Below are 13251 nucleotides of genomic sequence, written 5' to 3'. Positions count from 1 at the left end.
GCCTCCTTGATCATCATCCGCGCGCTTACAAACTTCCCAAGTATTTCCTCGGGCGTCATCTTGGTGTACCTAGGATTCTCACGAATATTGTTTACAAGATGTGGATCAAGGACAGTGAAAGACCTTAGCATTAGGCGGACGACGTCGTGGTCCGTCCATCGCGTGCTTCCATAGCTCCTTATTTTGTTGACGAGGGTCTTGAGCCTGTTGTAAGTTTGGGTTGGCTCCTCTCCCCTGATCATTGCAAACCTTCCTAGTTCGCCTTCCACCAACTCCATCTTGGTGAGCATGCTGACGTCGTTCCCCTCATGCGAGATCTTGAGGGTGTCCCAGATCTGCTTGGCGTTATCCAAGCCGCTCACCTTATGGTATTCATCCCTGCACAGTGATGCTAGAAGAACAGTAGTAGCTTGTGCATTTTTGTGAATTTGCTCATTGATAAATATGGGACTATCAGTACTATCAAATTGCATTCCACTCTCTACTATCTCCCATATGCTTGGATGGAGAGAGAACAAGTGACTACGCATTTTGTGACTCCAAAATCCGTAGTCCTCTCCATCAAAGTGAGGAGGTTTACCAAGTGGAATGGAGAGTAAATGAGCATTGGTACTTTGAGGAATACGAGAATAATCGAAAGAAAAATTAGAGTTAATCGTCTTCTTTTTCTCGTGGTCGTTGTCGTCGTTGTCCTTTTGGGAAGAAGAGGACTCGTCGCTGTCGTCGTAGTAGACGATCTTCTTGATGTGCCTCTTCTTATTCCCTTCCTTCTTCTTTTGACTCGAGCCGGAGTCAGTAGCTTTGTCGTCCCTCGGCTCGTTGAAAATGGTCTCCTTGTCCTTATCGTTGACCATCATCCCCTTTCCCTTAGGATCCATCTCTTCGGGCGATTAGTCCCTTCGTGAAGAGAACAGCTCTGATACCAATTGAGAGCACCTAGAGGGGGTGGGGTGAATAGGTGATCCTGTAAAAACTTGAAACTTAATGCAACAAAACTTGATTAGGAGTTAGCACAATAAAGCCAAGTGGCTAGAGAGGAGTTCTTGCAAGACACGATAACCACAAGAAGATCAACACAGATAGACACAGTGGTTTATCCCGTGGTTCGGCCAAGTCCAACACTTGCCTACTCCACGTTGTGGCGTCCCAACGGACGAGAGTTGCAATCAACCCCTCTCAAGCGGTCCAAAGACCCACTTGAATACCACGGTGTTTTGCTTTGTTTTACTATATCCCGCTTGCGAGGAATCTCCACAACTTGGAGCCTCTTGCCCTTACAATTTGATGTTCACAAAGAAGCACGGAAGTAAGGCTAGGATGAGCAACGCACACAAGACACAAAATCAGAGCACAAACATGCACACAAGTCACAACTCGAGCTCACAACACAACCCGAGGAGTTCTCTACTCAAATGGAGCTCTAGTTGCTATCACAAAGAATCAAATGCACTGAATTGGAGTCTTGGTGCTTAGGAATGCTTAGAGAATGCTTGGTGTCTTCCTCCATGCGCCTAAGGGTCCCTTTTATAGCCCCAAGGCAGCTAGGAGCCGTTGAGAGCATTCAAGGAAGGCAATTCTTGCCTTCTGTCGACTGGCGCACCGGACAGTCCGGTGCACCACCGGACACTGTCCGGTGCGGATTTCTTTCCTGTTTTGGCGCAGCCGACCGTTGAAGATCCAGAGCCGTTGGCGCACCGGACACTGTCCGGTGCCCCCTTCTGACCGTTGGCTCTACCACGGGTCGCGCGCGGATTACGCGGCCGACTGTTGGCCCGGCTGACCATTGGCTCACCGGATAGTCCGGTGCACACCGGACAGTCCGGTGAATTTTAGCCGTACGCCACCGACGAAATCCCGAGAGCGGCCTTTTCACCAGAGCCAGCCTGGCGCACCGGACACTGTCTGGTGCACCACCAGACAGTCCGGTGCTCCCATACTGAACTGTCTTTAACTAAACAAAGCCATCTCTTTTCCAAATTGATTTCTCCTGTTTCCAGTACTTATACACAATACATTAGTCCTTAAAACAAAGTACTAAGTCTTAGAAACATACCTTGATGTTGATTTTCACTTTGTCCATCATTTGGCATAGATTAACACATGACTACTTGTGTTGGCACTCAATCACCAAAATACTTAGAAATGGCCCAAGGGCACATTTCCCTTTCACCTAGTTATTGTTGGATGGATATGGTGTGGACTTGAAGCTGCAACTAACCACGCTCTTGGTGAGAGTGGTCCTAGTGTGGTCCCTTGGTCCACGTCCTGCTGGAATGAGGAATCTCCTTTGGTTTGTGTTGTGTCTCCACTTTTCTTTAATGGAGCTCCTCGAACCGAATGTATTTTTGAAGATTTAATATAGCTCTTTGAGGTTGGATGACGGGTCTCTGGTACAATGATTATACAGCTATCCTACATGAAGACCGTTGATGGCATAATGGATCACGATCTGATCATCGACCGATGGCAACTACGACTTTAGCAGTAGAAATTTTTTGTAGTAGTCATGGAGACTTTCTTTTTCCAACTGCCTGCAGAGGGACAGTTCGGCTAGCATGTCGGTCTCAGGCCTATAACTTTAGAAGTTTAGCAGGAACATGTCATGAAGGGTCTTCCATGAGTCGATCGAGAGCAGAGGGAGTCTTGAGTACCAAGTAAGGGCTGGCCCTTGAGGGCGATAATGAATGACTTGGCGATGGTGCAGTCATCTCCCCCCGAAGATGCGACAACTACCTTATAACTTGTTATATACTGAGTGGTGTCTAAACTATCGTTGTACTTGGGGTAGGTGCCTGCTCTGTAATTGAGTGGCCATGGTGTAGCCTGGAATTATGTAGAGAGGGGGTTGCGCTCGTCAAGGTAATGGAGCCCTTGGAAAGCGACTTGCATTAGGGCTGGCCTTTGCAAGAGATGATTGTTTTGATTGTAGGTTGCCCCAGCTGGCTGTTGATGAGAGGGGTCTTCGTGCTGCATCTTCTGCAATTTCATGTTCCAGTGCCCTTGGCTTCTCTTCTTATTCCATGATCAACTGTCTGATTCTGACTTGCATGTTGGTTCTCGGTCTCTTGGCTGTGAGTACCTCCCTGTCTCCGAAGATGGCCAGTTTTGATGTGAAGACTATGCAGATTTAGTTGGTCTTCTGCTGAGATTGTCTTGGTCCCCTTGGACTAGGTGGAATCCCAAAGGTGCGAATCCAGGTGGCGGGTCATTGCGGGGGAGGTCTTCGGAGATGCAAGTGTGAATGTTGCCTTCTAGGGTAGGCGGGTCCTCGGTCCAAGGCTGTATGCTGTTGATTGCCTCGGCCCCGTTGTCCTCAGCTACAAGGGGCAAGTTGTTGTCTGTGAGGGCTACTTTGCCTTTCTTATCAGCGAGGGCCGCCTTAGTGGCCTCGTCTAGAGAGGAGCTAGCCCTGTGGTCACTTTCTTGGGAGTCATCGTGGGTATTGATGTTCGGAGCATAAACTATGGGCGTCAAATGTTGGCACGAAAAATCACGGGTTTAACACTCGGGAGCAAAGAGACAGGTGGCACGACAAAAACAGCAGGCTAGGAGCGCAAATGTCTTGTCAAGCGTGTCTTGTGCGGCTACAGGATGGAGTATTTATAGAGGTAGCCGAGGGTTGGTGGACCTAAATATTGTTGTCTCCAGTTACCAACTATATTCTCGACATGCACTGTACAACGGGGTAATCACAGGGTCGTAAGTACAGACCACCCTATTACACCAGACTTTGTACCCTCTTCGGTCCCAGACAGGTGGACTCGGATCAGCAGAATGTCGTCGCTTAGTGACCACATGGTGCGAGGACTTGGCAACCCGCATTCTTGTGGACTGCCCCCGATCTCGTTAAACCTTCGTGTGCTAAACGAAGACCATCCCCTTCATAGGTGAGTCCATCCGGTTGTATTTGCTGCTCGGGCAAAGGGGTGGATCCCATCACCTTCGGGGTCCATTGCTTAGCCTTCTCTTCTTCCCTACGGTCATGGTCATGTAACCGTCCCTTTGGCAGTAAGTTAGTGTGCAAAAGTAAAGGGGTCGAGGGGGCGTTCTGTCTTCGCTCCAATAAACTTTAATTATTCTCCATTGGACACATGTATATATAAAGGAAATGAGGATTTTCAAGAAAAAGTCATATTTTACCTCCACGAATCCGAACGGATCTAGTAGAAAATAGGTGATAAAATATTTGTAAAAAAACTTAAAAGGCTCTTATTCTAATTTTAAACTTCACTTTTTAAAGACCATAAACAATATAGACAGTAGCATAAAATATTATTTTGTATGGCTATATATATGATTTGCTGGTCATAGCCTTACTCATCTCTCATTTCAAATTTTACTCTATAAATAGTATAGTCTATAATATAAAACAATGTTATACACGGTCGTATACACGATCTGCTGGTTATAGCCTAAGCCTATTTCTAACAGCTTACTTATCTCTATATTTTATTTCAAACTCTTCTTTATAAACGGTGCAATTTACAGAGAAATGGTCTGACGGTTCCAACAACAACGTAACCCAGTCTAAGGCTCAATGGTTGGAAACGGATTTTCAGTTTGGACCCTAAACAAATTGACTACGTAGCTAAATTGAAATACAAGACCCAATTATAGGGTTATGATTGGAGTTGCTCTAAGATAGTACCAATCCACATGTTCTGCTGCGTGTAAACAGTGATTTGTTATTTCTTTAAAAAAAAGAAAGTGGCATTCCAGAATTATCTGAGATACCTTTAAAGCCGAAGAGAAATGTATGCATAAACAGTGATTTGTTATTCCAAAATCAAGGTTTCAACTGAACAGTATCCTGAGTATTGTTCTGAAACAAACCAAAAGGGCATGGCAAAATCTTGTGCAACTCCTATGATCCTCTATGGTATACAAACTCTGTCCTAATTGACAGAGTCCAACTATAATCAATGTTGAACTTTGTGGTCCCAACAAATCACACCAACGCTGCAGGCTGCACTCTTGTGGTCCAAACAAATCACAAATCCGTATAACAGCTGATTCTGAATTTCCTTGGTTCAGAAACAACTATCCACGCATTCAGGCATTCCATGATGCTGACCGCCGCATGGTCGGCTTCACAGGGCGGTCCTCCTCCATGGAGATCATCATCAGTGTCGATGGGTCCTCCAGCATCATGCGGGCGACGAGGTAACCGGCAATGGACCAGGTCTGGAACTTCCTGGCCTGCTTGCCAACGAATCTTCCTAGCTTGCCATCGTAATACTCGGGCCAGCCGTCCTTGAGCAGCCTTGACTCTGCGAGCTCAATGGCACGTTTTGCCATTTGTGGCCGACCAGTCTTTATGCAGGCTGCTGTCAGCAGCCACAGAAGAACTGCACATAAAAATAGTGTGAACACAATTTTTTTATGCTGTGCTTTAGTTCTGAGTTTGGCTTTAGTTGCAACTAGGTACATCACAATGATTAAATAAACTTTGTAATTGAGCTAAATCTCAACTCCTGAAGAAGTCAATAAGCAGTGAAGCACTGTCCCTGCTCATGCAAAAGCAAGCATATGAAGAGTAAATAAAAAATACTCAGACTACCTTGTTAACATACAAGCGCCAATTATAGAATTAAAAGGATCTTACGGAAGACGACATGGTTATCAAGGATTGTTAAACCAAACAAAATTTTTTAGGTGGAGCACATGGAGAATTCCATTTGTCAATTTCAGAATGGATTTTAGTTTAAACCTTTCCTATTTCCAACAATTTATGATGAATTAACTTGCAATCTTTGTACAGGAACAACAACAACAATAAAGACATTTAGACCCAAACAAGTTAGAGTAGGCTAGAGTTGAAACCTAACAAACCAAAAGTCAAAATTTAGTCACATTGCAACGAGAGACGATACCTGGCCAAGATCCTCCATTGTGGTAACTCCACCGGGTGTTTTTGGGGTCACATCCAGTAATAATTCTCCACTCATGATTCTCGAGAGCAGGATAGCATATCTTCAGAGGCATCTCACCAACTAGCTCATCCCACTTTTCCTCGATCAGATCCATTATAGCAACTGACTGTTCTGGGGTGGCTAGAGATGATACAATGGCAATGCAATTGCCAAGGGCAAACCACCGGAAATCCATCATAGCAGGGCTGACGTTGCCAAGAAAGTAGCCTCCTCGACATGGCATGAAATCAAACACCCAATCAGGAATGGAATCTGGAATTACATTGAACTTGTTCACAGCAGTGTGGGAATACTCTTCTGTTTTGTATCTGTATATGTTATTCAGCTGGTGAAAATCTAGCCAGAAGTAATTCCTCATGTGGTAGGTTAGTGCATGTAGTCGTTGCCCTATCTTCTCTATGAAATCCTTCCCTTCGCCCTCTGGCTTGAGCATTTGGAGAGCACATCTTAATGCCATATAGAATAGGGCTTGAATCTCAATGGGATAACCATATATACCCTGAAAATTGAAGAAATTACGATCATGCAATGGTGGGAAGCTTCATTTAGAATTAATAAAAAAGGAAACTTCATTTAAAATCAATATGTAATTCAAAAGTAGAACAAGCAACAAGAGAACTTGTAGGGGCATACTACAGATTGTCACTTTCTACCAGTATTATCTGTTTGTACTTCTGCAAAAACTGTGTTTCTTGCCTCCAAGGTACCGAAAGGCTATACAAGATTGCCATTAAAATTTGGTTGCAAGTAGTATGAGAATTTGTGCAGCTGTAAGACTACCATAAAAACTTAAAAAGTAGAGTAGAAAATTAGGAGACAGGGATGCTCCTTCATTATGGAAGAACATGCAGAACCTGCCAATCCTATTGCCACCTCAGCTGATATGTACTACTTCTACAGATATGCATCTAAATATGAATTAGATCAAAGGTGAAGTGATGCTACCATTCGACGATCAATCATTGAGCAGCCATCTGTGCAGAGCAGAGTTGGAAAAGTATCAAATCCTTCAGATAAGCAGAGATTCAGTATCAACCTCATGCACTTCTGGCATTCAGGTGATTCTGACAAACTAACATCTCCGGTGTACTTTGTATATGCCCGAAGGAGAATGATCCACCAAAATCCAGAGTCAACCGGTGCCACCCTACCGATTGCACTCTCACCAAAATCAGCGACTAAGGTTTCAGTGTTTCTGTTTTTATTACGGTCCACCTTGAAACTTGCTGGCATCGCTCCTGCTCCAAGCTTGAATCGGTCTACCATTTTCTCAGAGCTCTGAAGGTGAAGAGTTTTCAAGAGAAAATTCTTCACTATGTCAGTCTCATTGTTCATTAGAAAAGCCAATGCGCTCGGAACGAAATCCCTCACAAAAACCTGAAATAATTAATAATAAGGGAGCAATCAATCTTAGCACGCCATCAGACTTAATTCTTTAAGAAGTAACCAGAAATAGAAAAACAGGAAAAATCCAGTTACAGACCATACTGCTAATGTTCCACGGTTACATATTACCGGAACACATTTTTTATCACGTAATCTTAGAAAATACAGAACAGAAATTGAAATCTTGTTGCAAGTGCTAGTAAAAACAATGGAAGTATAGTATTCATTGATTATGATACATGTATCAAATTATAGCCTGAAACGAGTATATACACTGAGCAATGGAAATAACTAGGTAAGCACTAATATTCCAGCGTTCATAAACAGAACAAACAAAAAGGTTCCTCTGTTTCCACAAATTTGATGTTCAGTGAAGCCCGATTCGCATTCAATAATTTACCTGATCATAGTTGAGCACTTCCTCCGACGCATGATCGACGGCAGCAATGGTGCCGACGGGCTGTTCCCGGAAGTAGACGACCGATTTCCTGAGCGCCTCCCAGGCCTCGTTGACGAGCGGGTGCGGGCCGCCGAAGTGCGTGCCGACGGAGAAGGGCGAGTCGAAGCCGCCGGACGGGAATGCCGGCGACTGAAGCACGCTGTCGAAGCCGTCGTTCTGGCGGTGGGAGAGCTCGCTCCACGACTGCTCGTCGAAGGAGCGCTTCCGCTCCAGCGTGAACCTGGGCTTGTCGATGACGAGGCGCGACAGGTCGAGGTTGATCTCCGCCTCGGAGGCGAGCGAGACGTGCGACGACACCCGCTTCATGCCTGCCGCCTCCGCCGCCACCTGGCGCGCGCCGGTCCTACGGAGGAGGGATTTCTGGAGTTCAGGGACGGTTCGTGGTAGTGGCCAACGAACAATACAGCAGATTCATGCCGTTCCGCCTCCGAAACCGAAATAGAATGAAAATGAAGAGCAGCAGGTCTGTCCGTCTGTCCGTCCGTCGTCCTTACCGACGAGAGAAGAGGCGGGTTGATGTTGATGCTCACTGCGCGCGCACTGGCGTCCGGAGGCGCGTGAGGACGTGGAGGAGGGCGCCCGCCGGAGACCGGAGGGAGGATGGGTGGATCTGGATCGGGGTGCGCTCGGCGCGCAGGGTGGTGGTGCGGTGGACAGCCTACGAAAATTTTGGGCAAGAAATTGTGACCTTCGGGCCAGGGCCTTAAAAAGACCCATCCGAAACTACGGAACGATGAAGCAATACCTCTTGCTTAAAATAAGATGCGTTAATCTTTTTTTTCATCTATCTCATTCATAATTCTAAAGGTTAACAAATTTGACTGACGGAAAATCTCTCTTTCCATGAGCGAGAACATTCACAGAGCATGTTTCTTCACCGGCAGGAACATTCACAGATCGGACTAACAGATATGCAGCAGAGTACTCCAGTCAATGCATGTGCTGTTGTTGATCGAGTGGATATTATCGAATCTGCTTTAAAATTAAAGATGCGATCTGAAAGTCCTTCATATATTTTGTAGTTTCCTAAAATACAACTGCAAATTCATTGACAACCAAAAGGAGAGTGGTAGGTAGTAGTACTACAGCATCAATTTTAGTTTTTGGAATCCTTTTTGGGAGGAAATTTCCTGGGTCAAAATCTGAATCCGAGTCGCCGGCCACTGCTTCGGGAGGAGGGGGAGTAGGTGGCACGCGCAGGGTGTGGCTGCTCCGGCCGACGAGTCTGACCAGGATCCGACGTGGCACGTAAAGGCCATTGGCAGCTACGAGGCGTCCTCGCTCATTCAGGGAGTCGGTGGGTGCTGGGCCTGCTGTCTGCTATCAATTTGGCCAATACTTTAACATGTTTTCTTCGTCCAGAGAGGACAACTGGTTTGATTACGCTATCCATGAATTTTGCTCTAAAGCGAAAGGACTGGGTGAAATATTTATTTTTAGAATCCGGAGTCACCGTAGCCATGGTACTTTTAATTAATCAAGATCTGCCACTAACTTACGGAGAATTTAATCTGGATCTAAACAATACAATTACTAAGAATAGGGGTAAAAAATATACCACTCCTAAATCATCTTTCTTCAATTAATATCATGATACTTGTTAATTCTTCTCTTTCTGAGTTCTAACCAAGTTTTAAATCTAAATTTTACGTAGTTTAACTACTTTATCTCTCACTAGAGGTGTAAATAGAGATCTGATACCCAATAACTTATAGGGAATTACTCTATTAAAGCTAGTTTGACAATTCTATTTTTCCAATAGATTTCTATTTATCCTAAGAGAAAATGAACTAAATTTACTTGGGAAAAATAAAAATAACGTGGGAAAATAGAGTTCCTAAACTAGCCCTTAGGGTTAGGTTATGGAATGATTTTGATCCCCATGGGTTTGGATTTGAGAGAAATTCCTTCTCCGTTGGGTATGTGAGTATGGGTACGGGCAGAAACCTGAATCCGATTACCCATGGGTAATATTCACACACAACTAACAAATTTTAGCCTTGTGAAATATCTGGTTTCCTACAATCAAAAGAGCACCAGCTTTTTCGACGCACGGGATGGAATTGTTAAGCTATTTCCAGAATTTAACCTACTGCAATTGTTTTTTTTTTGAAGGATCAGGAGGGGGGAACCCCTACTGCGCATTTTATTAGAAAGCGAAAAGTAAAGGTTAGAACCTGGTACTTTTACAATCAATAAAAAGAAGAGAAAAAGGAAAAGAAAGAACTATTCCTATGTTTGCCACAAACTTAGCCAATTCGGGATTGAGGTGTCAAATTCCCCCCGTGCTCTGTGAATGATCAGTCGCAATTCTCTACTAAATTCCTGAGTGCAGCGGAGCACCGAGGGATCCTTGTTTGAGAATAGCCACTCGTTTCGACTTTTCCAGATGCTCCAAGTCATAAGGATAATGATCTCCATAGAGAAGGGAACGTTGAGCTGGTGCTTGAGGTTCACTGATGCCTCTTCAGGATTAGAAATTCTGGGCGGGGTAATGCCAATTGAGTTCCAGCAGGCTTTCGCGAAGTTGCATCTGAGGAAAAGATGGTAAAGGGTCTCCTCTCTTTGCCAAAGGCAGTTTTCGCAGGAGTAGGAATCTAGCTCCATGTTTCTCCTTCTCAACATATTTCTGGTGTTTAGCCTGTTTTTGAGCCACAGCTAGTAGAAGACTCTATGCTTAGGCTGACATTTACTTTTCCAAACTAGTTTGTAGATAGGATGAATCTGCATCTGGCCCATGGAAGATCTGTAAGCTTTTTGGGACGAGAATTTGTCCGACCCCCAAATGTACTTCCATCGGTCGTGAGCATCATTAAGAACGATTTGTTCCCAGGACCCCTTGAGCACCAGAAATTGATCAAACGCTTGATCAGAGACAGGTAAATGAAAAAGACCATGAAACTGCTCTTGATCCTTGGCCTCTTTGATAGTCATTTTTGAGTTTTTGGCAAAGGAAAAAAGCTCTGGAAAAATATGCCTCGGGATGCCCTGACTCCACTGATCATCCCAGAACGAAATTGATCTGCCATTGCCAATAACTGGGATAGCCAGACCTTTGAAGTTTGGCAGGAGCTTTACAATGCTCTTCCACCAGAAAGATCCAACGCTTCTATTGCCGGGGAGACCTCGAGAAAGATAGTAATTGTTCCAGATCAGATGCACCCAAGGTAAGTCGCTGTGGTTGAAAAATTTATGCAAGAATTTAATTAGAAGAGCCTCGTTCTGTGATTCTAAGCGAAGGACTCCCAGCCCACCATTCACTTTCCTCTGAGTGACCGAATTCCAAGCAATCAAAGGTGGCTTCTTGGAGTTGATGTCATTTCCTCTCCACAGACAGTGCTTTCTGAAAATATCAATTTCCTTAATGATGGTTTTAGGAATCTTGAGCGTGCACATGAAGAACATTGGTAGGGCTGAGAAGACTGAATTTACCAATTCCAAGCGCCCAGCCTGTGACAAAAAGTTTGAAGAACAAGACAGCCTCCTCTGAATCCTTTGAATAAGAGGTAGACAGTGTTCCTTTCTAGGTCTCACCAGGCCCAAAGGCAAGCCAAGATAGGTGAATGGCATCTCGCCAATCTGACAATTGAAGGTTCGGGACAGGATCACCATTTTATCCGGAGACACGTTAATAGGGAACATATTTGACTTGTTGTAGTTAACCTTCAGGCCAGTAGAAGAGGCAAAAGAGTTGAGGATTGCCTTGAGGAAAAAAAGTTGCTTAGGGCATGCTTCCAAAATCAAAAGAGTGTCGTCTGCATATTGAATAATCGGGAAATCCTGTTCACCAATATCCGGCAAAGGTAGCTTGAGAAGATTCCGCATCCTGGCTTTATTGATGATGCTCTGAAGAAGGTCAGCTGCCAGGACAAACAATAGGGGTGAAAGAGGGTCGCCCTGCCTAACCCCTCTCCTGCAATGAAAAGGCTTACCAGGAACTCCATTAAGTAACACCGAGGAAGTGCCAGAGTGAAGGATGCTCCGAATCCAGTTGATCCACTTAGGGCTGAAACCTTTGTGGATCAGGACCTGGATAATCAACTCATGCTCAATCATGTCAAAGGCTTTCTCGAAATCTAGCTTGAGCACAATGATCTCTTTTTTTGAGGAGTGACAAAGGTGAATATATTCCAAGACCCAGGCCAAGCAGTCTTGAATGGACCTCCCCTTGATGAAACCATACTGATTCTTGTGAATTAACCGGGGCATGAACGGTTGCAGACGGTTTGCCAACAGCTTCGTTAAGATTTTCATACTATTGTTTAGAAGAGAAATTGGCCTGTAATCCCCCACCTTCATAGGACTCTCTATCTTTGGAATCAAAACAATGAATGACCCGTTAATACTTCTGAGGCAAACCTGCTCATGGAAGAATTTATCACACAGATCATAGAAATCGGGGGCAATGACATGCCAGCACTTCTTGATGAAATTTGTATTAAAACCATCTGGCCCCGGGGATTTATCTGAAGGTAATAGTTTTATGATGCTATCAATTTCCAGCTTAGAAAACGGATAATCTAACCCCTGTAATTGCTCATTGAACCTACTGCAATTGTTAAGCTGAATGTTATATCGAGTGTTCAGATATCATACCACTCCGTTTTGGAATTCTCTACTGATGGAGGCTATTGGGTATTGGGATACGCCGGCCTTATGGCACTTTTGACACTTCCGTTCCATGTCTCACTGACATGTGGATCAGCCAGGGAGGGGGAGGGCATACATGTCTGTGAGATGATCGACGTCTAGCTAGTCATGTTACCTGAGTGCTCTACCTCTACGTGTCTCCTATATATACTGGCATGCTGCCATGTGATTGGAGCTCATGTGCGTGTGAATTGTGATCCTCATGTTTGTGTCTGTTCCGAAATGCACAACATGTCTTTGTTTACTGTTTACACACGGAGACGCGTACGTGTGTTAAGGGAAGGCTGGTCAAGGATTTGGGATATGGGATATATAGGAAAAAAATATACAATATTTCTTTTGGCTTTGTTATTACAATTATGATTTTGGTGCATTTGATTTTCTGCCGACAAGTGTGTGTTGTGCAACCCCCTACCACGTAGTGGACAGTGCCGTGCTTAGCTGTAGTATTGTGCCACCGTAGGTCCCTTAATTTCTCTATCGTGGATGTCAGGTAATCATGTGTTAACTAAATAATGTCACAAAGACCTGGTTCTGGAGCAGGCAGAATTATCAATTATAGCATCACCGCCAACTAATTTTGTAGATGAACCCCAAATAAAAAAGTCCATGAAAAGGCCACATTTTGACAGCGGCACATAGCAATATCCAAAACCAACTGAATAAAGATGGGGGCTTCTAGGGAGCGGAGATAGACGATGCTCTTTTGGTGGCAACAAAATTTTAGAGCGGTATGCTAATTTCTTGTGCATATTTTCTTATGAATTTTTGGTCCAACCAAAACAAACTAAAGTTTACTGCATTTGTATGTCGTTAGCAGGA

General features: G+C 44.4%; 1 protein-coding gene across 1 annotated transcript; it reads right to left on the bottom strand.

Annotated features, from left to right (window-relative positions):
* Positions 1–4793: 4793 nt before the first annotated feature.
* LOC100272522 (uncharacterized) lies at positions 4794–8421 on the bottom strand. Its single transcript, NM_001353446.1, has 5 exons — positions 8274–8421; positions 7720–8122; positions 6879–7310; positions 5874–6432; positions 4794–5348 (listed from the first exon to the last, which is right to left on the bottom strand). Exons 2-5 carry the CDS (start codon positions 8083–8085, stop codon positions 5053–5055), a joined length of 1653 nt encoding a protein of 550 aa, NP_001340375.1. The 5' UTR covers positions 8086–8122; positions 8274–8421; the 3' UTR covers positions 4794–5052.
* Positions 8422–13251: the final 4830 nt, after the last annotated feature.

Source organism: Zea mays, chromosome 2, assembly GCF_902167145.1.
Source record: "Zea mays cultivar B73 chromosome 2, Zm-B73-REFERENCE-NAM-5.0, whole genome shotgun sequence".
NCBI classification, from domain to species: domain Eukaryota; kingdom Viridiplantae; phylum Streptophyta; class Magnoliopsida; order Poales; family Poaceae; genus Zea; species Zea mays.
This window is presented reverse-complemented; position numbering and strand designations above follow the sequence as displayed.

Coding starts and splice junctions, on each gene's coding strand:
- LOC100272522 (NM_001353446.1), bottom strand. CDS start 8,085: ATGAAGCGGGTGTCGTCGCACGTCTCGCTCGCCTCCGAGGCGGAGATC. Junction 6,433..6,878: donor CAATGATTGATCGTCGAATG/GTAGCATCACTT, acceptor TTCAATTTTCAG/GGTATATATGGTTATCCCAT. Junction 5,349..5,873: donor CAATGGAGGATCTTGGCCAG/GTATCGTCTCTC, acceptor TTTTATGTGCAG/TTCTTCTGTGGCTGCTGACA.